The following is a 27,972-nucleotide window of genomic DNA, read 5'->3' on the forward strand; positions in this document are numbered from 1 at the left end:
AATTCTAAGAAATTTTTTGAAAAGAAAGGGGTATAATCAGCCAATCATGTTTATAGAAAATCCTGCAAGAATGGAATCTGTTAGCCCATCCAGCCTACGGTCATTCAATAGCTCGCCCAAAGTCGCAGCCTAAATCTCGACATGTGGGCCTGTTGGTCGGCAGGAACAAAAAAGTATTCATAGAGATTTTTCGGTGCATTCTAGGTGGCTGATCGGCGACGGACGGCCACTTGCATCACATTTTCTATAACTGTGCCTTTTTTCGACGGTATTGGAGTATTATCCGGGGAGCTGTGGTGGAGGCAGTACAGTTATACTTCAGTCGGACAGTGATGGTAAATGACTGGAAAGCCACTTACATCATATTGATACCAAAGCGTCAGGATGCTTCGGAGCCGAGCCACTACAGGCCTATTAGCTTGTGTATCACTTTGTATAAAGTAGTGGCAAGGCTCATGGTGGGAAGAATGAAGGATTTGTTGCCCAGCATCATCAGCCATGAGCAGGGAGCTTTCATGAGAGGGAGGAGTATATCAGACAACATCTTGCTAGCTTAGGAGATGATGAGAGACTTACAGCGAGCCCCGAGGAGGCGATGTTTGATGGCAGTGAAATTGGACATGGAGCGGGCTTATAATCGGATCCGTTGGGACTTCCTCAAGCGGGCACTGGAGAGTTTTGGTTTTCATCAGGTTTGGATTGATTAGGTTCACTACAAGAAAATTGAGCATTAGCGACGCTTTTTTTGGCCATTAGCGACGCTTTTAAGCGTCGGTAAAAACCATCCCGACGCTATCCCAAGCGTCGGTAAAGCGTCGCCTATGCTACAGTGGATAAATAATTTTCCGACGCTTTTCAAAGCGTCAGTCATTAGCGACGCTTTTTAGCGTCGGTAACGTACAATTTAGCGACGCTTAAAAGCGTCGCTAATTGCAATTTAGCGACGCTTTTTAGCGTCGGTAACTAGCGACGCTTTAAAGCGTCGTTAAAGTCAAACCTACCGACGCTTTAAAGCGTCGGTAATAGTTAAAACACCGGGATTTTAACGACGCTTTAAAGCGTCGTTAGAGTATAATTTTTTTTAAAAAAAATTTAAATTTTTTTTTTAAAACTCTGTTTACAAAATCAAAGGCATTCACACTAAACGAGATTATACTCATAGCACAATCAAACATATTTATCAAAACATTCATTTTGTCAAATTACATTCATATTGTCAAATTACATTCATACTGTCAATTTACATTTGCAATGTACTTCAAAAAGCATAAAAAAATGCATATAAAACTTTAAAATAAAAGCTTCAGGGATCAATGGAGTCACCATTTCTACGAGCAGATGAAGTATCAGGAACCTGTAATAAAAAAACCTTAAGAAGTTAAGAATACAAAATTTATTAAGCTCTTCAAAAAAATATGATACTTATTTATATGCATGTTGAAGGAAGGACTTAAGAAGGCTGGCCTTTGATGGATTTCAAGCTGGGGCACTACATGGATGTTGATACAAATTGCATATTGTCTGTATATGCAGCCTACACATTGTATATACACTATGGAGTCCTTGACTGCTTGCATGCCATAGCCATAGCCATAGCAAAAATAAGATTCCTGGTCTTCTAAGAAGAACTAGGAGGGAAATGTGAACGGCGATCTACTTGGAAAGAATATGCATATGATATACATAAATATGAATAATCCTAATATTGAAAGCAACAACAGCAGAATTATCATAAATTATCAGATACTCAACGTGACAAAATCAGTTAAATATCCAGCAATTGTTTATAAAACAAGATTACATGGTACTAAAGCCAACCTTTCCTCAGTAAAAGGTCGCTTGCTTCCCTTCTTCTCATGACCATTACCATTGGCAATCTCCTACAAGATATTATGAGAAACAAACATTAAAACTAATACCTGACTCAGAAAAATATCAATGATTACCGCATAAGATAATAACCTTACGATACCCTCCTTCCACTTGATAGTCGTAGCGGTTATATTAGCCACTCCTTCCTCAGTGAAGGAATAAGTCTTCACAAGCTTTGTGTCTTCAAAATATGGGTTAGGAGAGAAGTTCTATACATTACAAACACCCAGTCAATTGATTAAAGGTAATAAATCACAAGAATATACTTATTCATAGCAACAGAATGGCTATTTCGTCAAAAACAAACAACATCTCACAAATATAATGGAGTAGCCTGACTTCAAATCTTGACAATCTTCAACGTCCAATGAAACCAAATACTTGAAAATCTGCATCAAAGGAACTTTATTAACACAAGCACCTGGAAATCTATAATGGGTTCCAAGTAATACCAGACATCAGATAAATCCAGAAGAAGCTGACAAAGGTCCTAGAATGATATCTCTAATTGATATAGTTAATATATTTATTCTGGATGGAGTAACAATTTCCACCACACTTAGTTTGAATTCAGCATGTTTCAAAAATAACAGCATGCATACCTTTTGGTCTTCCTCTGTCAGAAGATCGCTAAGAGCAGGATGACTCAGGAACTAAAGAGTTAAGCATTACACACAGAAATACAAAAAAGAAAAACTATTAGATGAGAATGTTCCAAAAAAGAGGTTGTAGCTTAAATATATAATTACTAAAAAAAGAGAGATTACGAACCGCAGTTAACCAAAAGTCTGGAATGGATTGGATGATCTCATTCCGTTTAATGTAGACAGGTCTTCGAATCTCATTATATTTCTGTTCCACCTCCAAAACTTTATCACTTGCTTCCTCATTAACCTACAGTCATGAATGAGATGAGCATATGGCAGACACAGGCAACAGGCCGACAACTCTACAAGTAAAAATACTATGAGAGTAAAAAAGAAATACTATGAGAGTAAAAAAGAAATTTCTACTTAAATCGTGGTAGAGATTATGTTGGACAGAAACTCTACTACAGACAATTTTGGTGAGCCTTAAAATTCTACAAGTAAAAATTCAGAACACTTTGTGCGGTAGCTGGTTTGGCCATTCTCTTCTCCAACATTGAGAAAGACAAAAAACCACATGACATGCCTAAAACTTGACTGCAAGGCTCACATGTCAGTCAAAGGCCTAGCCATTGTTCACTTATGAAACTGATCTAGTTCTTAGATCACATGAAGAACATGTAAGCCACATTATTGGTGCAAACATAAGGATAAAAAGACACCATATGTGTAAAGCCCTGTCAACATACGAGTATGTGTTGGGCCAAAAATCTCCTACAAATCTCCATTCAATGTTCCATATCACCAGTGAGTTATCAAATCAGAGTTCAAAACATTCAGTAATGCTTTAAACAAGATAATAATGGGAGGCACAATTTTAGTGAAAAATAAGCAAAAAGAGCTCAGTCAGCTAAATAAAGAAGCAGAACAATAGATCGAGTAACACAAATGGTGGGAAGGAGGAAAATACAAGAGAACAATTTTGTTATCTATTAATCATGAGCTTGTAACACAATTTTTCCCACCCAAAATAATTAAACCTCAAAAGCACACCAAAAGAGCAGAGGAAAGACCTTCAAGCAATAACAATGCAATGGACCAATTTCGGTCAATCAAAAGCAACAAAAGAAAAGGTTAACTCCAAGAAAAAGAGAATTACATAGAATTAGATGAGAGACATCCAAGGCCATACTTTATCCTCAGATTCTAGTGACAACAGCAAGAAGTAAATGAAGAAAATTCCAGGAATTAAGGAAGAATATAGCTATCCACCAAAAAGCATTAACACAAAATAGACAAGGTACAGCTATAAATCCAAATTTTATAGATTATGAAAAAAAAAATGTAATGATTTAGACGAAATATTCTGAAAGACTCTGGAGATGCAATGATAGAACAAAAACCTTGGTCCTCAGCTCCGCCTCGTCTCCGTCGGAGGAGGAGGGCAACGAAACTGAGGACGGCGCCGACGACGGCGACGAGGTTTCCCTCTCGGAGGAGGATCTTGAGCGCGAAACCGGCGATGTCGGCGGTGATCCGACGGCCGTCGGCGACGAGCGCCCGTCGGGGCTTCCCGGTGAAGGCGAGCAGCACGAGGATCGTGATCCAGGTGACCAACGTGGCCGGCACCGCCACGGCCAGCGCTGCCCCCATGGAGAGCAGGCCGAAGACCCCTCCGTAGAGCACGGAGGCGTAGAGGGCCTTCCAGCCGGCGGCGGCGCGGGAGGAGGCGGAGGCGGCCGCCGAGTTGTACCAGGAGCGGATGGAGAGGAGGAGGTTCCAGGAGGAGGAGAGGAGGAGGGAGTAGACGACGAGGAAGAGGAAGACCCACGTCCGCCGCTTGCTCAATGCCCGCATCAGCAGCGACTCCCCCCATCGCGACGACGGAGAGCGCTCGGCGGAGGAGAATGGATGAGATCGGTGAAAAGGGTTGAGAAGAGAGGGAGTCGGTCGGGGGATTTAGGGCTTTAGAGGGAGGGGGTATGCGGGAGGAATGAAGTCCGACGACGCTTATAAGCGTCGTTGTGTTCTTCCGTTATGCCGACGCATAACAGCGTCGGTGTTTAAATATTCCGACGCTTATAAGCGTCGGTAATGCGCCCAGACGCCGACGCTTAAAAAAAACGTCGCTGGAAGCTTTTTTACCGACGCTTCCCAGAAGCGTCGGTGGTTACTGTCCCAACAAAAAATATCGCCGACGCTTTTAACTAGCGTCGGCAATACAAAGTCGGCAAAAATCTTTTTTGTTGTAGTGGGTTCTAGGCTGTGTGCAGGGGCCTAGCTTTTCCATTCTGATCAACGGCACGCCATCGTCCTTTTTCTGAGCGACTATAGGACTTCGCTAGGGATATCCTCTGTCCCCATACTTATTCATCATTTGCTCTTATGTACTTTCTCATGCTTTGCATGTAGCCTGTGAGAACCGGAAGTTCGCGGCCTACAGTCCAGCCCCTGGTGCCCGTCCTATCTCTCATTTACTTTTTGCAGATGACTGACTGTTGCTAGCTAGGGCGAGAGCGAGGGATGCAAGGGCCCTCCAGAGTGTGCTGACAGAGTACTATGAGGCGTCCGGATAGAGAATCAATCTCCAAAAGTCATCCATACACTTCAGTCCGAGTACGGAGCGGAGCGTGCGACAGGAGATCAGGGCGATCCTGAGGGTACAGGAGCACTGGACTACCTTGGGGTCCCGCTCACAGGGAGGAGATTGCGGGTGGCAGAGTGTTCTACTTTGGTGGAGAGGGTGCGAAGCATACTTGAGGGTTGGAGGGTATCATCACTCTCTATGATGAGTAGATTGACGTTGGTCAGGTCAGTCCTTTGCTCTATACCTATTTATCTTATGGCCCATACTGTTGTGCCGAAGATAGAGCTGGCGGGGATTGAGCAGCTCTTGCGGAGCTTCCTATGGGGCTCCCTTGTGGGGGCCACGGGGTACATCTGGTGGCCTGGGAGAGAGTCTGTTTACCACTGAGCGAGGGTGGTTTGGGAGTGTAGTCATTACTGGCGAGGCGCGAGGCACTCCTGGCACAGCAACCGGTGCAGATTGTTCTAGAGCTGCACAGCCTCTCGAGTCAGGTCATGATAGCTATACATGGTCGGGCATGCTTAGTTGGCCAGTGGCGGGCAGCCGGAGGGGCCCCTTCATGTGGCGGGTGATTGGGAGGTACTTGCCTATGGCTTGGCGCATTCTAGGTGGCTGATTGGCGATGGACGGGGCATTGATGTGATGGAGGACCCATGGTGGATGCACTCCCATTGAGACTGTGGCCGACGATGATCAGTGGCAAGGGAGTTGTGGGGCTCCAGGTGTGCGATCTCCTGAGACCAGAGGAGGCAGAGTGGGATGATGACAGATTAGGCCAGTTATTCGGGGAGCATCTTGCAGAGCGGATACGAGCCTTTTCCATCCCGAGATTAGCAGGTCCAGATGTTAGGGTATGGAGCACCACTTGCAGAGCTAGGGTTGGGGTCAACGATGTTTCCCGGGTTCTTCAGCAAGAGTCAGAATTGGGTATGAACTGTGGTTGGGTATGGAGGTTTGGATTACACCAGAGGGTTGCACTATTCCTCTGGAAGGTGGTTTGGGAGCGTTTGTCGATGAGCTACATGCTAAGCAGACGAAGAGTTGGCATCCCTCCCTTATGTTTGGACTATGAGGTGGACGAGTCGATGGACCATGCACTGTTCCAGTATATGTGGGCGAGGGGGACTTGGAGGCTGTCCGGGATTCTAGTAGATGCTTGGAGTCGGAGGGACTGTTTTTTGGAGGAGGTACAGCGTTGGTCGGATACCCCCCAAATGCGTCACGTGGCCATTAGGGCAATTTGTATAGCTTATCAGGTATGGATGGCCAAGAACGCTCGGGTATCTGGCGAGGTTAGTCCGTCTCCACATTTTGTGATGGAGCTGGCTCGGGCACAGGTAGTAGAGATTCTTCAGGCAGGGTTAGACCATAAATCTTTGACAGTTCGGGACATCTGGAGCCCTCATATTGCTTCAGCAGCTCCTTATACGGTTTTCTTTACCTGGAGTCCCCACCCCTGAGTTTCCTCAAGGTCAATTTTGATGGCTCTATCCTAGATAGAGGCAGGAGGGGAGGGGTCGGCTTTGTCATCAGGGGCCCGAGTTCAAGTGTGGTAGCAGCGGGGGGGGTCAGATCTTCGACACCTCAGTTCCAGGAGCTGAGTTATGGGTGGCTTGGATGGGATTGCGTTATGTGCAGCACGTGCTTCAGGCGATCTCCATCCTCTCGGAAGGTGATTCGGCCACGGTGATCGACTGGGTCCAACGGGGCAGGAGCATGGCTGGAGGTGTTCATCCCCTACTTTGTGATATTTGGTTGATGGCGAGGGAAGGCATTACACTTCAGGCTATGCATGTATATCTTGAGGCTAACGGGGCGGCGGACTGGGTGGCGGCATATGTAGCGAGCCACTCAGGAGGCACCCTATGGGTTGGGGAGGGTGAGATGCCTGTTGCATTACAGGACCTTTTGTTTGCCGATTCTATTGGGTGTATTCATACATGTGATGTATAAAATGTCCGTTTCAGCAAAAAAAAAGGGGGGAATTGAACCATAACGCGACACGTAGGAACCAGGTGGCTGGTCGGTTAACCGACTGGCCCGATTTCCTGCATGGGATTTGTTTACGCCGATTCTTCATTTAGTGGGTACCTACCTGGTCGATCTATTAATTGCTTGCTCCACGAAAATTTACGATCTCGCCGCTAGTTTCCGTCCATATTAAAGATACTGCCACCGTCAGGCCAATGATGGATCAAACGAACACTACAGGAAACTAGGCCTTTCCCGACGCTTTTTTGGAGCTTTGCCGACGCTAATTAGCGTCGGCTAAAATACCCCCGACGCAAAGCCAAGCGTTGGCAAAGCGTCGGATATACCAGAGTGGGAAAAGTTTTTGCCGACGCTTGAGTAAAGCGTCGGCAAAAACATGGCTTTACCGACGCTTATATAGCGTCGGCGATAAACCGACGGGGCGGTTTCCCCGACGCTTTTTTGCGTCGGCAATTCCTGATTTACCGACGCTTGTATAGCGTCGTCGGCGTTAACCTTTCCCCGACGCTTTTAAGCGTCGGAAATTGCTCAATTGTCGCTGTGCCACGACCTTTTTTATCGACGCATAAAAGCGTCGGTAATTGTCTCCGTTTCTCCGACGCTTTTTTGCGTCGGCAATTACTGATTTACCGATGCTTTTAAGCGTCGGAAATTGCTCAATGGCTGCTGGTGCCACGACGTTTTTTACCGACGCTTAAAAGCGTCGGGAATTGTCTTTTTTTTAAAAAAAATAAAACGATAATCAGTATTATAAAATACAAATTACAAAACATATATTATAACAATATGAACCTGTATTACATTGATACATTGACACAAATACTCAGATCATTCAAAATATGAATATTGATATATCTGATTAAAACTCCATGTTTTTGACTCATATATCAGAAAAGCTGCCATACAAATTACAATGTACTCTGAAAAAGCAAATTACAATGTACTCTGAAAAAGCAAATTACAATGTACTCTGAAAAAGCAGAAACATATACATATCAAACTCATAAAAGATAATCTAGAATGCATCAGGGACGGGATTCAGCTCCATCATCATCTCTACTAGCGTTTGAAGTATCAGGAATCTATAAAAAAAAATAAAAAAAAACTTTAGAAGTTAAGAATAATGTGATACATTAACTCATATATCATAATTGATAATATGTAAAATATTAAAATATATATAATTATTTACCTGAGAAGGGAGAAACCGTTGTAACATGGAAGAAATATTCGTAAGCTGAGACTGCAAATTTGCTTGGTTTTGCTTCAACTCATTAATAGTTGCTTGAAGCCGACGAACTTCTGCAGTGTTACTAGATTCTCTGGCATTTCTTGTATATGTGCCCACTGAAGACAACTGAGTGGGGGTAACTCCAACGCCGTAACCCCTCACTCGACCATAACGCTCTGGGCCCATCAATTCAGCGAGCACTTCAGCTTCAATATTATGGGTCGCGTCGGATGATGATGACCCCCCGACGCGCTCCAAAATAAGATTTGTTGCCCTATCCTATATCTCTCCAAAAAAAAATCAAATTAATGTATGCGAATAATAGAATAAAAAAAAATACAGCACAAGTCAAAGATGAATACATACAACTATATCTCTTGACTCCTCTCGGACAAAGCTGCCATCTCGGTGGGTGTGAGTCATCCTATAAAACTCCACCCTACCAGGCTCCCTCCCATTATCATCCACCTACAACAAAAAGTATATTTCAAGAGTATACATGCTATATGATAGAATAATTTAAAATAAATTTAAATTATTTCAAGAAAGCTTACGAATTCAGCTCTACGCCTCGCATAACTCATGGAGCCTGAAGTGTGAGGAACAGTCTGTGATGCTCGAGCAGCTCTACCAATATTGGAATATGTCTTCCCCGAAAAACAATAAACAATGTAATGCATAAAATGTATAAATTTCTAATCTAAAATATATATAGTAAATACAATCTAAGGTATTGAAAAAATATACACAACCTGAGCTCTCTCGGAAAACCAGTAGTGGACAAGCTCCCTCCACTGATGAGAGATTACATCTGGAGGACAAACACGGGCCACCTCCTCTTCAGTCATGCCCTCGTGCTTCCAATCCGCCTTTAGCTTCGCCTTATATTCTTTCCATTTGCGGTTGACGGACTTCAGCACCCAATCATGGCTATTTGCAGGAAGGACAAACTTTGTCTACATCAAAGTCAAAAATGTTATATCAATGTTACATCAAAAAATAATTGAAGATAGTAAGCAAATTCAATTCTTTACCTCAACAACTCTAAGAAGCTCAACCTTATACGAAGGAAGCATTTCGTTCTATTTCGTATAGTTGAGCGGACACAATTGTCCCTTCCGCGCAACCGATCCTAAAAAAGTGGATAAAATGCTTGCTGCGTTCTTGATGGGCTGCCCCAGTTCGTTGCAATGGACGACAAGCTTCTCATCCTCAGGTAGGGTCCATACGTCTCGTGCTCGAGTGGGCCCTCGTGTTCTCCTCACTCTCCCTAATCCATCTATAAAATAAGAAGTCCATTAAAGGCAAATGATTTACCGACGTTAGGTTTGCTGGAAAGAACATTGGCGTATCACTGCTATTGTAATAAACAGCATAGGTACTATTACTGACAGCATATGATATATTTGTCTGTCCTATTCTAATTTAGTTTTGAACCTTGGTACAGAAGTTCATCCTAAGTTGGCCTTTGAATAGATTTCTGGGCCACCTCCCTGTTCTCTCAGCAATGCCAGGTGGGTTCGCCATCTCTTTCCCTCACAGATACACACACAACATAGATTTCCTTACATAGGGAAGAATATGTGGTCTAAAGCTGCAACTAGGATGATTTACCTTTACTAGGATTCCCATGCAAATAGGTGATTCCCATGCACCTACAACATGATTTACCTTTACTAGGATTCTTATTTGAAAACTGCAACTAGATGTAGTTCACTAAGTTTGCTGTGAATTCTTACAAAAAGAATTCATTGTCACACTACCTAAGTTTGCTGTGAATTCTTACAAAAAGAACTGTAGAAGACACTACATTGACTCCTGCCTTGTAAGAGGATGCAGAACAGCTTTAGGAAAACTTTCAACAAGAATCTCATGGAAGCTGCACAAGGAAGACATGATAAACAAATGACAAAAGTGAATATAGGTCAAACTGAAAATTTCCTGCTATTTACAACTTCATCAATGGATACGACAGGGAAAACCTGATATCATACTAGCAAAAAAAGAAGATGCAATTTTACGGGAAGTAGATAAGTAACTCATAAGAGATTGTGATTGATAAGGATTGAGTTATGAAAGCTAGTAAAAAGTTTCTAAGAGCCATTACTACATGTGGTTGTTAAAAAGAAACAGCTTCCACTAAACACATCAAACATGATAGGAGATCAGCCAATACGGCAGATTGAGCACCTTCATAAAGAACAAATTTGAATAGTCAAGAGTAAAGCCTGCGAAACAACAATGACCAAGACCAATATATAAAAGCTGCTAGCAACCTCCTAGTCTTGCCTATTGCATCTTTCTCAAACCATGCTTCACCAGCATTTAACAGATCTTCACCAAATAAAATACTGCAAATGAGTTAACACTATCATCTAAAAAGTTCATCTTTCATAAGCATGCTAGCATTGCAAATCTCATAAACAATTTAGCCAATACAGTGCTATAAGGTTAAGAAATAGGTAATTGTTATGTTGATTAAAAATATGATAACACATAACAATGTTTATATAAAGCGCAGGAGAAATGTCGCAATGTTATCATTGCTTCCTTGTATTCTTTAAGATTTTGAGTGCTTCCAATAGCTTTCGAGAGCAAGTCTGTGAGTGCTTCCGATAACTTCTTCCAGGATCTGCAATGCGAGGCCTTAGAGCTGCCTAAACAAGGTGAGTCAAATTCAAGCTTGTGTGTGCCAATTCTGCAGACAATCATGCAAATTGCTAACTACAAGTAATTATAAATCACTTTTACAGAGCCCAACTTTTCCTTGCATCCTCCATCCAAAATACCTAAGATGGACCATTGTTTGAAAAATAAAAGGCAACCCATAAGGTCAGGGTCTGTCACTCAAAATACTTCCAATATCCAAAATCATCAAATATGCCATATGTAATGTACTTTTTTAAAGGCAAATGATTTAAAGGCAAAGGATTGTAAATCAAATTACCCAGGACATCCACATCATCCGTGTCTGGACGATCTGCAGGTGGAGCGTGCTCCGACTGGGACCCGGACTGAGTATGGGGCTCATCGGGCTGCTGGGAACGATCAGAAGTAGATCCCACGGATGTGTGCTGAAACTCAATATTTCTGAAACGTCTTCCTCGCGGCATATTGTAATCTAGTATGCACAAAAAAGAATCAATATTAGTTAAATATTAAAAGTACATTACTTTTAATATTCTTATAAAAGAAGCATTTGATGTAGGAAAGAGCTCTCCTTGTCATTTGTTAGGTTGCTTGTACTTGCAGTCACACATAATAAAGAACTCAATCAACAATATAAGCAAAAAAGTTACGATATCTGAAAATCCGGAATAAAAATACAACAGCAAAGATACATGACAAAAGCTGAAGCCTCCTTTGTCAAACAGACATCTCGCCAAAATAGATATCTCGTAACAAGTGGGTTTAAGGAATACTACCATCCTCACACATATGAAAAAAATATAATAAAAGTTGTTCTTTTTGAAGATCAACATTGGACTTTTGATCGAAAAGAATGCCAATTGTTTGTTAATTTTTGTATATGAGTCTTTGGTCCCACGGATGTGTGCTGAAACTCAATATCTCTGAAACGTTTTTCTCGCGGCATATTGTAATCTAGTATGCACAAAAAAGAATCAATATTAGTTAAATATTAAAAGTATAGAAATAATTTATAAATTGCAAAATAATTTAATGCATAAAACTAATGTTTTACTTACCATTAAGAAACTAGCCAGCTCTCATTCAACATCCATCCTAACCAAACTAGTAGAATTCAGTTCATCAATTGGCGGAACATTAAAAGGCATACACTGAGTATAAGTCTCATCATCCTCCTCTGTTAACCCTTTTCCCATATCATACAAGTCTCTAGGTTTAGTCTTAATAACAACAGACCAATCTTTATCTTTAGAGTCTTGCACGAAGAACACTTGTTGAGCTTGAGATGAAAAAACAAATGGGTCATCTTTCAATAGCACACCAGTATGTATCAACCTTGAAAAATTTACTAGTGTGAAGCCATTTATATCTTGCCTCAAACCTCTAGATGAGTTTATATCCACCCAATCACATCGAAATAATACTACCTTAAAGTTCCCGTAATAATCCAACTCATAAACATCTGTTAGGGCACCATAATAAATTTTTCCGTCCGCCTCAACCATAACTCCACTATTTTGTGTTTTCTAAATTTTTCACGTTTTTTTGTATGAAATTTAAAACCATTTATAATGAACCCATCATATCTGTTGACAATATTGTTCGGACCTCGAGCAAGGACTATTAATTCATTAGAACAATGTCTCTCCATCATGGTCGGTACCTAAAAAATTTAAGTCAGATAATAATTAATTTTACAAAGTTCCGATCGTAGAATATAATAAAAGACCTAATAGGATTCAACGTCTAACCTGTTTTAATAACCATTCAGGAAATAACTCAACCAACCATCTTTGCTCAATCCTTGGGGTAGGATGAATGTTATTGTTGGCGCTTCGTTGAGCCACTAAAAAATCTCTGCACGAGAAAAAAATTATTTGTTTTGAATATTATAACTGATATGACAGTAAATTGTGATTTGTTATAACCATACTGACCTGCGATACTCGGATATTAAGTCACTGTGGAGTAAGACATAACGATGTGCCTGTGCCAATAATTTATGATGAATTACAGTACTTTCAGCTTTCCCCACAAATCTTCCACCAGATGAGAACTTGTACTCCTCTGCATTATGTATAATATCGTAATTCCTTTGTGGTCGATTAAAAGCAGTTTCAACTCCTTCAAGGTATCTCGAGCAGAATGTCAAACACACATCAGCAATATATCCCTCCGCAATCGATCCCTCGGGATAGGCTCGATTGCGTACATATTCCTTTAAGCGCACAAGTTACCTTCAACAGTAAATTTTAATGCTCAACATCAACATCGAGGAAGATAATAGGATATATATTCATATTAATAATAAATATGGACATTAGAGTTTAGAATATTACCTCTCAATAGGATACATCCATCAATAGTGAACCGGTCCACCAAGTTTAGCTTCCGCCGCTAAGTGAATGAGTAGATGAACCATAATAGTAAAAAACCCAGGAGGAAAGATCTTCTCCATATGGCACAGTGTTAGTGCAACATTAGACTCCAATTGATCAAGCTCCTTGGGATCTAGAACTTTGGAACATAATGCCTTAAAGAAGGATGATAACTGAGTCACAATTGCAAGAACTTGTTTCTGTGTTGATGATCTTAAAGCCAATGGAAAGATATCTTGCATCAAAATATGGCCATCGTGACTTTTAAGATTCGTAAGTTTTCGCTCTTTAAGATTAACGCATCTTGAAATATTCGATGCATACCCATCTGGAACCTTCATATTTTTCAAAACTGTTAGAAAAAGATCTTTCTCTGGAGTAGACATTGTGTAACATGCAGGAGGTATAAAATATTTATCATTGGGTTGTTCTTTCGGATGAAGCTCTTGTCTTATGCCCATGTCTTTCAAATCAAGACGCGCTTTCAAGTTGTCTTTAGTCTTTCCTTCAAGATTTAACATTGTTCCAATCAAATTATCACAAACATTCTTTTCTATATGCATGACATCAAGATTATGTCGAAGAAGATTATACTCCCAATAAGGTAATTCAAAGAAAATGCTCCTTTTTTTCCATAACTGCTTCTGTGTAGATACCGAGTTTGTGCCATCGTCATTTTCCTGTTCATAAATACTGTCATCATTCTCGAAGTTGTCAGCGTCCTCAAAAACCTGTGTCACTGAGCTGCCAACATCCCCTCTTCCCCGCTTCTTTGAACTGTTGAATGCCTTACCAGGTATATAGTTAGTGCCATGAGTTTGTTTAAGAACTTCAGTTCCAGTTGGTGGAATAGGTGCAGAACGCAACTCTATGGTACCATCAAATTGATTATTCTGATGTCGAAATGGATGATTTGCTTCTAACCATCTTCGATGACCCATATAACAGAATTTTCCTCCATGTTTTAACCAATATGAATGAGTTAAATCTCCACAACAAGGGCATGCAATACGCCCCTTAGTGCTCCAACCGGATACATTAGCATATGCAGGAAAATCATTAATTGTCCAGCTAAGAGCTGCACGCAATTTGAATGTTCGACCAGTGAAAGCATCAAATGCATCAACACCCTGCCATAGCTTTTTCAATTCATCTATTAAAGGCTGCAGAAAAATATCTATATCATTACCTGGGCTCTTATCACCGGAAATAACCATTGACAGAATGAGTGAAGACTGTTTCATACACATCCATGGTGGCAAATTATATGGAACCAAAACAACTGGCCAAGTGCTGTATGTAGAACTCATCGTTCGAAATGGATTAAATCCATCCGTTGCCAAACCCAGCCTTACACTGCGAACATCAGAAGCAAATTCGTGATGCCTATCATCAAATGCTTTCCATGCTAAACTATCCGCTGGATGTCTTAACATTCCATCCCTTGTACGTCCTTCATCATGCCATCTCATTAAGGAAGCCGTCTTTGATGATGCATACATCCTTTTCAATCTAGGTATGAGAGGAAAATACCTCAAAACTTTAGCCGAAATTTTTTTAGACTGTGTAGCATCCACTTCATTCGACAAATCATGCCCGTCTTCATTTTGTTTTTTCCATCGTGAAGACCCACATGTTCGGCACAAATCTTCATTAATATTATCACCACGATATAAAATACAATCATTTGGACAACTATGAATCTTCTCATATCCAAGATTTAAGTCTTTTACTAGTTTTTTGGCTTCATAAGAAGTTGACGGCAAAATAACACCTTCTGGAAATGCATCTTTTAATAATTGAAGAAGCATAGTAAAAGACTTCCCAGACCATCCATTCAAATATTTCAAATGAAATAAATGCACCATAAAAGAAATCTTTGTAAATTTCTTACAACCCGGATATAGTTCATTATCACAATCTTTCAGCAAGTTATGATACCGAGTTGTGTTATCTTCAGAGTATATAGGTTCCTCAACATGTATAGATTCAGTAACGGTATGCTCATCACCTATTGGAGCTCCTTCTTGCCCTCCACTAAAATCTGTTAAATTTGTAATATTATATTCAAGAGCATCTCTGAGTAAGCCCCTCATATCATCTTCTACAACAGGATTTCTGTCTGCGTTACTAGATCCAATACTAGCAGTGTGTTCTATAACTAAGGGTTGGTTAGATGAAGACGACAATTTAGACTCTCCATGAAATATCCATTCTGTATAACCCTTCAGAAAACCATTCCATACCAAATGTTCTTCAACAATTTGTGGAGCGATAGCATAACAATTTACACATTTTTGACATGGACAAAAAATATTCCCATTCATTTCAGATTTCTCAGAAGCAAATTTAACGAAATTCTGAACTCCATTCAAATATTCGGCACTGGATCTCGACTTATTTATCCAACTTTTGTCCATTCTATTAAAATACTGATTGAACTGCAAGTAATATAAAAAAATATTAAACACTGATTTCGAGAAGCATATGATGTGTGAGAGGGGGACTAAATATTTAGTGCAGTATTAACTTTTTCAAAACTTAGGCAAGGGATTATATAGCTGCGAACTAGATATCCACTGAGACAAAGAAGTCAAAAGGTAACTCAACACTGATTCCACCATGTGAGAGTTTGCTATTGTGATAAAGTAGATTCTTGATGTGTGAGATGGGGACTAAATATTTAGTGCAGTATTAACTTTTTCTTCTTTTCTTCTCTTCGGAGTGTATAACAGAGCAGTGGTATTTTGAATGACAACAACTATCTGTTTCTAATACCATCTTCTCTGGCTCCAAATTCCCTTTGACAAACTCATCAAACTTATTCATGTGTCTTAGATATTGCATATGGGGAAACTTGTATTCTCTAATACTGATAGTTTAAATCTATATGTTAGGGGAAAAACCCTAAGTCATATATCCACAGAGGCGCTCGGCCGAAGAGCGCCGACCGAAAAGCTGCTCGGCCAAGAAGTGCCGACTGGAAAGCCACTCGGCCGAAGAGCGCCGACCGGAAAGCTGCTCGGCCAAAGGATGCCGACCAGGAAGGCACTCGACTAGAGGGCGTCGACCAGAGCGCGCGCCAAGAAGTGCCCCACCCAAAGCTGCTCGGTTAGAAAGCGCCGACCAAAGACAGCGCCAAGGCGCTCTGCTAGAAGGTGCTCGCCTAAAGGGCGCCGACCAGGAGTACTTGAAGCAACCCCGCCACAGGGCGCCCCATTGGGCGACCAGCTCGGCTCGGCACTCTTGCCGAGCCGATGCCTTAACCAAATGTTCAACCTCCGCCTAAAGTCCAAGGGACTGACAACTCCTACGGCTTGCGACCCGCCACTATCTCCAAGCCATCAAGGCATAAGATCTTCGCAGGTATTCGGCACGACCTGCCATTAATGCACGAGACTCTCTCAAGTCTCCGATGCACTCAGTCATTTAATGAACACGGCCCAAGACGATCTCCGGATCACTGAACCATCAGAGCGCATGGCTCTACCTGACCGCCGGTTCATTCGGTAATAAATGCACTTACCATCTACAGACCCCAGGCCCGCTACGGCCGGCGGTTCAACCACTCCAACAGGTCCGATCGACCGTGACAACTCCCTGGTTCCGGTCTGATTCGGCCTTATTTTCCACCACGCCATTAATGGGCCAAATCGTGCCCAATTATCACATAACAGGACAAACCTCATGTCACCTCCCAGGTAACCGAATCCTCCTATAAAAGGGAACCTGGGGGGAAGAGGAAAGGGGGACAAAAGCAAGAGAAAAAACCCGGAGCTGGAGAGAACCCTCCTAGACCGGGGGAAAAAGGAAGAAAACAACACAGACACAATTGAACACAAGATTCTGTCTTCTCCACATACTCTCTCCCCTGCTCTCTCCACATACTTGCCCCCTCTGACTTAGGCATCGGAGGGCCGGCGCCGGGAAGCCCGGCCACCGGCTTTTTTGCAGGACAGGACAGGACTGGACGCACCACCCCTCTTCGGACGCTCCCACGCCCCCCGGCGGAGGACACAGCCAGCCGGCGCACCACCGTCCGCCCCCTGCAGCAGCGGAGCTCCTCCTTCCCCGGCTTCACGGTGGCCCCCAGGTCCAATTTCCAGCAACACTATCCATGATGTTATCCTATAAGTTAGGCAAAAGAGATAACTTTGTACTTTAATTGGTGGATGAGGAACAATGTGCTGCTCCATACATGCTCAGAAATATTCGATTTAGATAGGAAAGTGAATTTGGTCCATATCCATTGCACAGGCAGCAAAATTCACTAAATATAACTGAGAAGCAAAACAACAAGATTGATGCAACCAACCTAACCCATCATGTGTAAAGACGTAGGAAGATTGGTCAATATCAAAGGAAGTGGATACAATGTATCCATGAACAGCTACACAAAAATAAGCAAACAGAAGCCATGCAAAAGGTGAATCAAATTTGCCAAGGCTAATGAATCTCATCAAAGTAAACATGTGACAACATTGTTTGAAATAATAGCCTAATAAAATGTATATCATCGAATAATAGCCTAATAAAATCTATATCATCGAATAAGGAAGATGATGGAAATTCAAAAGAGGCAAGGCAAACATGTGGATTAGCAATAACAAGAAAACGAAAACCTCAAACTCAAAAAGGTAATAGTATAGGGGAAAAAGCAAATGTAACATCAAATTCAACAACACGCAAAACAGTTAGATCAGTTACATGGAACAGGGCTTCATAACTGCAACATAAAAAAAAAAGATCCAAAAAAGGATCAGTGAAGAAATATAGCCTAAATGAACCTATAATGATAATGCAGTTCAGTGTAGTGCAGCTAAGAGCTCAAATGGATCACAAAACTGAAATAAACATCAAAAGGGAACCAAACAAATTGGAATAACATGTTTTCATTTGATAAGATTTCGGAATATTCATCAGGACTGGTGCCCTAGAATCAGCAAAGTAAACCAACTAAGAATTGACTGTGGTTTAAAATACCAAGAAACAGGCTCATACAGGTCATTGACCACTAAAATGTATACTACCTCAGACCCCTATACTGGCACAAGGTTTTGACAAACGCAGCTCACACCTTGTATTATATAGGCAATATGGACCAGTATGCACCAAGCAATATGCACTATGTCAACCAGTACCTGAATAGGTGGAAATGAAACACTTCCCAGATCAACAATAAAAAGCAACAAAAGAATAGGAGCAACCTGACATCTCAATCCTTGAGACCTGCCAAAGGAGATGAAATTATTGAAGTTGTATCATTTTTCACTATTTTCAATAATATTAAACAAAATGCAAAATTAAAAGGCCTTTTTGCATATCCGATACTAGGTTCAAGCTCTTTGATTAGCTTGAAACTAAAAGCCCATAGCTTGGTTCAGTAGTCAAAAACATTTAAGTAGGACCAACAACCATGTCATTGAAAACCAACATTTGTTGTAGTGACTTCTCCATCCACATCCACATTAAATGACATTTTATCTTTGTGTCAGCAAATTTGAATATATACCGAGAATCCCATGTATCAGATTCTTGGATTGATGGAGTCTCATTATATCACACTTACAAGAGAGGTTGCTGCCATCTTTCTCAAAAAATATGTATACTGTTGCAGGACAAGATGGATTAACCTTGTGATTTAGGTATAGCAGCTGCCCTTGCCCATTGTCTAACAAGAATTATGGATTTATGAGCGCCGTTTTTTTATTAATGAACATATTGACTTCCTCTTGTTGCACAAATTTGTGAATAAAAACAACTAACCCTATTTCATCTACTTAAATTGGATTTATGAATTCAGCAGTGCTTTTGTTCTAACTATCAGATCATGGTGGACTGACTCAGAACGAGTCCCACTGGTCATTTGAGGTCTACTGTCTTTATAGAAACTGATTCAATTCTAACAGAAGGTAGGGATTTTGACAGGGCTGGTTTCCCTTGATCGAAAAAAGCTATAAAAATTTTATACCAGTCCTATTCTCCATGTTTGACACTGCCATTAAGATAGTGCAGTCATTGTCTAGCTTTTAAGATTTCAACTAGGCATTCCTTGTCCTCTTATCATAGTCATATGCATTATATTCTAAAATATACATAAATATAATTTTGTGAATGGATTCATCGGTGGTTGCAGATTCTTCTGTGTCTCATGCGCTAACCATAGGCTTAAAAATCCTCCAGATCTAAAAGTCAAGTGTAAACAATTGACTAACTCATTTGTTGGGGCCTTTGTAACATTGTTTTCAAACTTGGTGCAGCTGGGAAATCATCTAACTGAAGAAATTCAGTGGAGGCATTCATCATGTTGGGGTCTTACAACTACATTTGATTATTGTGCCTAGCCCAATTCAGCACAAGCATGCACAACTAATCAAATAAAAGGAAAAAAAAAAGAGATGGTGAATTATGGCCAATTACTGTCGAGTTGATTGATTAAAAAAAAAAATTCATCAATTTAGCACAATTTTAGATAATTGCATTATGTATAGTAATTGTTAGAACATTGAAGCTTAGGAGGAGGAAATTTACCATGCATCTTTAGTGAAGGTCCTTCAAGTACTATCTATATCGGAATATAAAAACATCAACAGATTCCCCCTCTCTATATAAAAATGTTTAAATATGTATCCTGATGCTTCTTGAGGCCACACATATGCCGGAAAGCACCTATATTGTCTTCATATGCTTTGCACGTTACAATAAGTTCATGGATTCAACATTACAATAAGGAAATGCACCTGGACTTGTCCTGATTCAGTATTAAAATTTATTTCTGAGTGAATTCAATATTAAAATCTAAGAACATTGGCTACGCATGTAACTTGTAGGTGTAATCACTGTTTATTTCAATTTCTTTTTGCATTATATAACCTAGATACTCTTTCTTCTTTCTTTTCTTGTTCTTCTAGGAAAATCCACACTCATCAAAGGAAGGAATGAAAGGTCCTTGGAGGCTCAACCCCTCGAGTAAAGAAATTTGCACCATGTACAAATAATTAGGGCCTTTAAGGAAAAGTTACTTTATGTTAACCTAGAAGCAGTACACTGTACACACAGGCCTTCCACGACAAGTTCTACTGGTCACTTTCCAAGACTTTATAGGGGGTACTGGTTAGCGTTAGCTACAAGGAACGATCGGGACTTCGGGCCGGTCAGTCGACGCCGGAGAGGAGGGAGGAGGAGAAGATCCTCCAGCGGAGGCGAAGCTCGATTAAGGCTTATACCAAAGAAGAGGAGAAGGAGCGTGTTGAGGAAGGAGGAGAAGGAGGAGAACAAGCGAGACGGAGGGAGAGGATGGAGTAGGAGAAACTACCTCGGGCGGAGCGCGTTGGGGTCGGTCGGTCGACGCCGGAGAGGAGGTAGGCCTTCTGGAACGTGGCCGTTGGCGTCAAGGAAGTCCCATTCGTGGCTTTCAGCCGCCGGAGAGGAGGGAGATGGGGGCAGCGCCGGAGACGAAGGCAAGGGCAGCGCCAGAGAGAAAAATAAGGGGTATCAGGTGTAGCTAGGGCAAGAATGCGGGCTTGGGGTCGGCCGCTGGGTTTTAAGGGGGCGTCGGCGACGCTTATAAGCGTCGTATTAGGCCGGAAAATACGACGACGCTAATAAGTGTCGTCTATTCCTAAGAATTGCCAACGCTAAATGAAAGCGTCGGCAAATGTATGAGGGGTGGAACTTTTCCCGACGCTTCATCCTAGCGTCGGTAAAAAAGCGTCGGGAAAGGCCTAGTTTCCTGTAGTGGAAATATCACCATCCGATCTTGATCGATCCGTAGACAAGTACTGAAATCTTCTATAACGTCTGTTATAATATGACTAAAACTTTTTTCCACCACTGTACATGACCATATGTTTTTGAAATGGATCGAATAATATCAACCTAGATCCATTCATATTCGAATCTATTCGGATAAGGTACATATTTTAGCATTTGGCTAATATTTTTGTCCATGTTATACTCATTAAAAAAAAATTGTATTTGAATGTGGAAGATAACTACTCAATTATCATCCGATATCCAACTTTGTTTGCCACCATTTGAATCTCATATTTTTTTTAAAAAAAATAAGTGACAACATTAATATATTTTTAGCTTAGTTTAATTACCTTTCATACTATGATAATATTTGATTTGATGATTTATAAAGTTTTCTATTGGATATATATTCACTTTTATATATCTAATATTATTATCCGATTTGTACTCAAATATTATTTAAAATAAATTTTGATATGAATTTGAGCATTCAACTAATAACTGTATACACTGGCATCCAATTGTTAACCTATTGATCAGAGTCAAAATTGTTAACCTATATAGCATACACAATGTATGTCTTGCAAGATTTACTTAAGAGACATATCAAGTAATTACTATGCAATGCAGAGTGGGTAAACCAGATAAGCCACCCACCGTTTTCATGTCCAGGGTTTCACCCAGTGCATGGCACTCATAAGGAATGTTCCAGTTTAACATATAATGAGGAATGGCAAAAGAGCCCAACTAGGATAAAGTTTTGCAGAACTTTATCCAAAGAATAGTGGAAAAGACTTATAGAAAATCCCAAAATTTAGATTAAAATTGTACGCGACCAATCTTAACCGTAGGGAATAATTTCTCCATTCTCATGCATGCACTGCACCAAAGTGGAACCAAAGAGCAAAAATGGGAAGAGTGAGTGCTCTTGAATGGATAAAGTTGAATTTAATTCTTTCTCTTTTTCTATATTATTCTATTTCTACATTAAATGGTTGAAAACTTACGCCAGTCCCCCGTTTCTCACGCACCTCATAAAGCCTGGTTTGTCTTCGCTCTTTATCCTCGTTCTTCTCACCTTCTCCCCTCTAACCCCTTGCTCTCTGTCTCTCTATTTTCTGAGGTTTCTCTTTGAAGGCGAGGTGAAGATGGTGAGCGCGGAGAATGCTCGCCAAGCAGTTGGAGTTGTGGGCATGTCTAGAAAAACTAAACCTCACTCTATTCTTCAGATTTTGCCATCTTAATTACTTCCCTTCGATTTTCTTTTATGTTATTTTTAAAAAAGAAAATATCCTGTGCAATCTTTTTTATTCTTCCGCGACAAATTTTTTTTCCTCCTTTAATTCTTTCTTCTCTCCATACAGCAATCTATATATCTTAAATCTTTACCTTCTCTTTTTTTCACACAGGGAATGTCCTATCCTTCGGTTTATTTCTCGCCCCAGTGTAAGCATTCTGTCTCTATTTTCTAGTTCATATAATATATATATACTTGCCAAACAAATTAAATTAAATCGATCGATGGCCTTGATTTGTTTAGGCCAACATTTGCGACGATCTGGAAGAGGAAGACTGTGGAGGACTTCTCGCCGCTTCCTTACCTTGTGACGCTGCTGAACTGCATGCTGTGGGTGTTCTACGGCCTTCCAGTGGTGCACCCCGGCACCATACTCGTCTCCACCATCAACGGCGTTGGCGTCGTCCTCGAGACCATCTACCTTTGCATCTTCTTCTTTTACTCCCCCAACCGCCTCCGTGTATGCTCTCCTCTTGCTCTTCTTCTTTAACAACAACGTTCACTTGCAACCTATCTTCACTGCAAGTCTGCAACCATTCATGACTGTTCTAATAATATATATATATATATATATATATATATATATATATATATATATATATATATATATATATATATATATATAATTTTTTTAGGATTAGAATATTCACAGTCATGATGGTGTTATAGATAAAACAATCTTCGTTAAACAAATATTGTTTTATTAGATCATACAATCTGTTTTGGAGGAAAAAGTAATGCAAAAGGTTTGTATTTAGAAATATTTATATATAACCTCATGATAACGGCTTTTGTAACGTTGTAACAGTCGTTTTTCGAAGGTAACGTCGCTCTCGGTTGTCTGCTCCCGAGCCATGTTGAATCTATGTATGTTCTGATCTATTTTCTGACAAGATTTGTCGTGGTTTGTAATTTTCAGTTACGGGTGCTGAAGTTATTGGCCTTCGAGCTGGTGTCCATGGCAGGCGTGGTGATCGGTGTGATCCTGGGCGCTCACACTCACTCGAAGAGGCAAGTCATTGTTGGGGTGCTGTCCGTCGTCTTGTGCACGGCCATGTATGCCTCTCCCCTATTCATCTTGGTAAGCCTTCTTCAGGCATCGTCCTCCCCCTCCCCTCCCCTCCCCAAAAATAAGTAGCCCATGGCCATCCATCAAACATTTCGCAAGGCATGCACTGGTTTACACGGTATTGGGTTATGTTCTAAGGTTACGCATGTCCGGAGAGGAAAAGACAAATGCTACGTGTTTGGTTTATTATACATAAGGAAAAGAGAAAGTTATGGCTATACGGCTCACCACTCAGCGAGTCACGGTACACCCTTTGGTCTGCCACAGGCACCTTGCGAGTTAGTGTTTTTGGATTTTATCGAATATATTCGTATACGAATTGTATGAAGAATCCGCTTCAGCCACAAAAAAAAAAAAAAAGAAAGAAAGAAAAGAAGCGAGAGTTATGGCTCCTGAAGACAAATCCATCTTCCCTTTACTGAACAAGTGGAGATATCGGGAGAGAAAAGGAACCAGATTGTTTTCCTAAAGTTTCCATTTTTTATCAGGTTCGTACGAATGAGGAAAATAAATAAAAAAGCTACTGAATTCTTCTTATATAACAAGAACCAACCAAGAAGGGAACGTCCGGAAGTCATTTCCTACGCGTTTCTTTCTTTATTGCTTTATTTTTGGTTTTTTTCTTCTTGTTTTGCTTTGTCTGTTTCCTTGCTGTCTTATGTCCAGACGAGGTATGAGAGTTCTGATCATCCCCAGAAGCGCTTTGACTGACTTTGTTGAGCTAAATCTCTAGGGATTTTTACCTTTGAATTCCGTTAAAGACTGGGGGGTGGTTGAATGGGAGGTTATTTATGAAGGGACAAGAGGGGACCCAAGTTCGCAGGTTCAACCTATTCTAATTCAAAGGGAAAAACTGAAAATCTATTGTCACGCAGTACATAATGCTTTTCTAATTTTTGAATTGGGCCAACCCTATTCCTTCTCTCTCTCTCTCTCTCTCTCTCTCTCTCTCTCTCTCTCTCTCTCACACACACACACACACACACACACACACACACACGCATACAAAAAAAAAAAGGAAGAAAAATCATGTAATTTGGACCACTTTCTATAGCTCAAAAATCATAAAACTGTAGCTCCATTCAAGAAAAATTATATATTGGTCATATGATTATACACAACAGACTTTGTCTTAGCCTTATCATTTTTTTCTGCACCATAGATGTCAAGTAGGATCCTCTACGGTGCACCACCTACACCGTAAAGTGTTCCGCATCCTTAGAGATCCACCATCAGGAGATGGACTGCTGTCAAACAATAGGAGCCATGTATGACACGATATGTGTTGGTTTGATGGTCGTCCATCTCTTCATGGTGGTCATCCACAGCTGTGCAGCATTCTGCAATGCCGCTCGCGCATCGTATAGGATCCGTGCTCATATTTTTCTTTGTAGTCCAGCACATAATGCATTGATAGTGAAAAGAAAAATCATGTAATTTGGACCACTTTCTATAGCTCAAAAATCATAAAACTATAGCTCCATTCAAGAAAAATTATATATCGATCATATGATAATACACAACAGACTTTGTCTTAGCTTTATCATTTTTTTCTGCACCATGGATGTCAAGTAGGATCCTTTACGGTGCACGACCTACACCGTAAAGTGTTCTGCATCCTTAGAGATCCACCATCAGGAGATGGACTACTATCAAACAATAGGAGCCATGTATGACACGATATGTGTTGTTTTTGATGGTCGTCCATCTCTTCATGGCGGTCATCCACAGTTGTGCAGCATTCTGCGATGCCGTTCGTGCATCGTATAGGATCCATGCTCATATTTTTCTCTATAGTCCGGCACATAATGCATTGATAGTGCATCCGAACCACATCCAGCAAATAAGTATGGCAATTAGAGTAGCTATTACTAAGAACAACATTGTTTTCATATTATAATATTTAAATTTTTATCTATAATATTAGTATAGGCATGAAGGTAAAATTAATATTTAAAATATGAAATATTCACATTGCCTTCCGTTCTTAGTCGTAATAAATCGCAATTAGGGTTGTATTGGATTCCCGTGCCTCTAGTTTGGAATGAATATAAAAATGAACTAATCTAGTTTGACCTGAAATTAATTGAATTAATTTATGATTGCAAATCATAATGTTTCTCAAAAATGAATTGGATGTAGATAACTTTGTGACTCCAATAACCTGAACCTTCCTGAAACTAGCATGGTATATTTTTCACCACCCTCATTAAACTTAAGCAACCAATTTATCCTTTTTTTTTTTTTTGGTAAACCGGATGATTTAAATTAATCGAGTATAAAATATATCCATGGGAATCAGAAAATTTCTTTCAATAATGATTTTTATGTATTAATTTCAATTATGAGTATACATAAGTGATGAATATTCACATGTTGCTATCAACTAACTTTAATTTTGTGATAATGTTATACTATATTTTTAATTTTATTTTATTGCATTCTTTATTTAGAATATAACCAAGTAACCAATTTATATGCGGCTTTTATGATCTGTTTTTGGCTTAATCTCAACATGATGCACCGATAAAATAAATAAAGAAATAAAGGAAAACATGATCTCATCAAGATTGAAATGAATTAATCTTGGATTCAAAATTTTTACCCAGTTCAAGTATGGACTGAATTTGGATTATGCCAAACTCTCTCCCAGCTCGACCTACTTGCAACCCTAATTATAAATCAACATTATAATCTAAAATGGAAGAAGGTTCCCTAGAATTTTAGCATTGCTAAGGTTTTGAGCGAGAGTATTTTAGCTTCCGCTGACTTCCAACTGGATCTCTACTTGATGCTCCTTCTGACTCTTTGATGTCTCCATCATCGCAGAGATTAGTCATCAGCACAAAGAGCGTGGAGTACTTGCCCTTCTACCTCTGCCTTGCTGGATTGTTTAATGGCGCATGCTGGACAACATATGCACTCATTCGCTTTGACATTTTCCTCTTGGTAAAGGCCTCTCATCATTTATCTCACACAACGAAGTTTCTCGTGCATACTAGATGTTCGGATGATTGATGAGCTTTCTTGTTTCTCGCAAGCAGATTCCGAACGGGCTTGGGGCATTGCTTGGTGCGGTGCAGGTGCTGATCTACTTCTACTACCACCACTCGACTTCCAAAGCTCCATCCAAAGGAGATTTACCTGCAGCAGCTGCCTGAGGGGCTTTGATCAAGTCCTTCTCTTCTACTTTTTTTTTTTGTTTTTTTGGAATAGAGAAGAACCAAATGTCGCCTCATTCGCTGCTCATTGTTCTGGAGAATTCCTCTGGTCCCAACTGGCTGTACTCATGCGAGAGCAGTATGAGCTGAACCAAATGTCTAGCACCCAAATGGAGTGCACTTGTTGGAGGGAGAACCCAAGTCATGCCAGTTCAAAGGCACCCGACCAGAGAGGCGCTCGGCCAGGGAGCGCCGACCAGAATGGTGCTTGACCAGGGAGCGCCGACCAGAGAGGCGCTCGGCCAGGGAGCGCCGACCAGAAAGGCGCCCGGCCTCACAACGCTCAAGCTGGAGGCACCCCGCTGAGCAACTGGCTCGGCTCGGCACCCGTGCCGAGCCCATGCCTTAACCAAATATCCAACTCTCGTCTAATCCTCTTGGGGATCTGACAACCAGATACCCAACTCCACCGTACTCTGTTACTGTCCTCTAGCCATTAGGGCACGTGACCTCCGCAGGCCTTCGGCACGCCCTATCATTAATACATGTGACCCCTGCGGGCCTCCGATGCACTCAACCATTAAATGAACACAACCATTAAATGAACACGGCTCAAGATGATCTCCGGATCACTGGACTATCAAAGCGTATGGCTCTCCTTGATCACTGGTTCACTCAGCAATCAATGCACTTGCTATCTACGAACCCCAGGCCCACCACGGCCGGCGGTTCAACCACTCCAACAGGTCCGATCAACTATGACAGTTCGCTGACTCCGGTCTGATCCGGCCTTATTCTCCACAACGCCATCAATGAGCATGATCGTGCCCAATTATCTCAAAAAGACAAGCAACACCTATCACCTCTCAGGTAACATAATATCCTTCTATAAAAGGAAACCTGGGAGGGAAGAAAGGGGGACAGGAACAAACATTCTCCTCTTTTACTCTACTCATATACCAGCCTCCCTCTGACTTAAGCATCGGAGGGCCGGCGCCGGAGATCCCGGCTACCGGCTTTCTTGCAGGATCTTCCAGGAGGACGCCACCAGCCGGCGCGCCGCCACCCACTGTTCCAGCAGCGGAGCTCCTCCCCTCTCGGCTCACGGTCGCCCCCGGGTCCAATTTCCAGCAACAGTTGGCGCTAGAGGAAGGGCACGAGTTGCGGCCATGAAACTAAGAAGTAAAGGGGCTTTCAATGCCTCTCGACGTCCTCCACCCCAGTCCTGGACACTCTGTCCAGAACTCGCCACCTCCGGCTGAGTCAACTCAAGTTCGGCCGGAGCAGTTCGATGTCCTGGTGCAACAAGTGCAGGCCTTGGCCACCGCTGTCCAAAGCTTGCAACCCAGGGGCATTCCGACGGCACCGCTCCCTCCGGCCTCAGTTCAGCCGGT

At 41.2% G+C, this 27,972-nt stretch overlaps 3 protein-coding genes and 1 long non-coding RNA gene across 4 annotated transcripts; 1 reads left to right on the forward strand and 3 right to left on the reverse strand.

Moving 5' to 3' along the window:
• Positions 1–1,176: 1,176 nt before the first annotated feature.
• On the reverse strand, positions 1,177–1,961 carry LOC120110505. Its single transcript, XR_005511543.1, has 2 exons — positions 1,819–1,961; positions 1,177–1,354 (listed from the first exon to the last, which is right to left on the reverse strand). It is a non-coding gene; the product is annotated as an uncharacterized LOC120110505 (long non-coding RNA).
• Positions 1,962–1,973: 12 nt separating this feature from the next.
• Positions 1,974–3,649, reverse strand: LOC120110634 (NAP1-related protein 2-like; the record flags this gene model as incomplete). The annotated part of the gene is made up of 5 exons (XM_039126211.1): positions 3,638–3,649; positions 2,644–2,766; positions 2,475–2,525; positions 2,190–2,261; positions 1,974–2,081 (listed from the first exon to the last, which is right to left on the reverse strand). Coding segments are annotated over exons 1-5 (366 nt in total), but the record flags the coding sequence as incomplete, so codon positions are not given.
• On the reverse strand, positions 3,108–4,418 carry LOC120110635 (the record flags this gene model as incomplete). Its single annotated transcript, XM_039126212.1, has 1 exon — positions 3,108–4,418. A coding segment is annotated over one exon (678 nt), but the record flags the coding sequence as incomplete, so codon positions are not given.
• Positions 4,419–22,199: 17,781 nt separating this feature from the next.
• LOC103715969 (bidirectional sugar transporter SWEET6a-like) lies at positions 22,200–26,578 on the forward strand. Its single transcript, XM_039126213.1, has 6 exons — positions 22,200–22,242; positions 22,461–22,497; positions 22,592–22,808; positions 23,268–23,429; positions 26,247–26,366; positions 26,462–26,578. Exons 1-6 carry the CDS (start codon positions 22,200–22,202, stop codon positions 26,576–26,578), a joined length of 696 nt encoding a protein of 231 aa, XP_038982141.1.
• Positions 26,579–27,972: the final 1,394 nt, after the last annotated feature.

This window comes from Phoenix dactylifera, chromosome 4, assembly GCF_009389715.1.
Source record: "Phoenix dactylifera cultivar Barhee BC4 chromosome 4, palm_55x_up_171113_PBpolish2nd_filt_p, whole genome shotgun sequence".
In the NCBI taxonomy this organism is placed as follows: domain Eukaryota; kingdom Viridiplantae; phylum Streptophyta; class Magnoliopsida; order Arecales; family Arecaceae; genus Phoenix; species Phoenix dactylifera.

Coding starts and splice junctions, on each gene's coding strand:
- LOC103715969 (XM_039126213.1), top strand. CDS start 22,200: ATGGTGAGCGCGGAGAATGCTCGCCAAGCAGTTGGAGTTGTGG. Junction 22,243..22,460: donor CCAAGCAGTTGGAGTTGTGG/GCATGTCTAGAA, acceptor TTTTTCACACAG/GGAATGTCCTATCCTTCGGT. Junction 26,367..26,461: donor GCTTTGACATTTTCCTCTTG/GTAAAGGCCTCT, acceptor TCTCGCAAGCAG/ATTCCGAACGGGCTTGGGGC.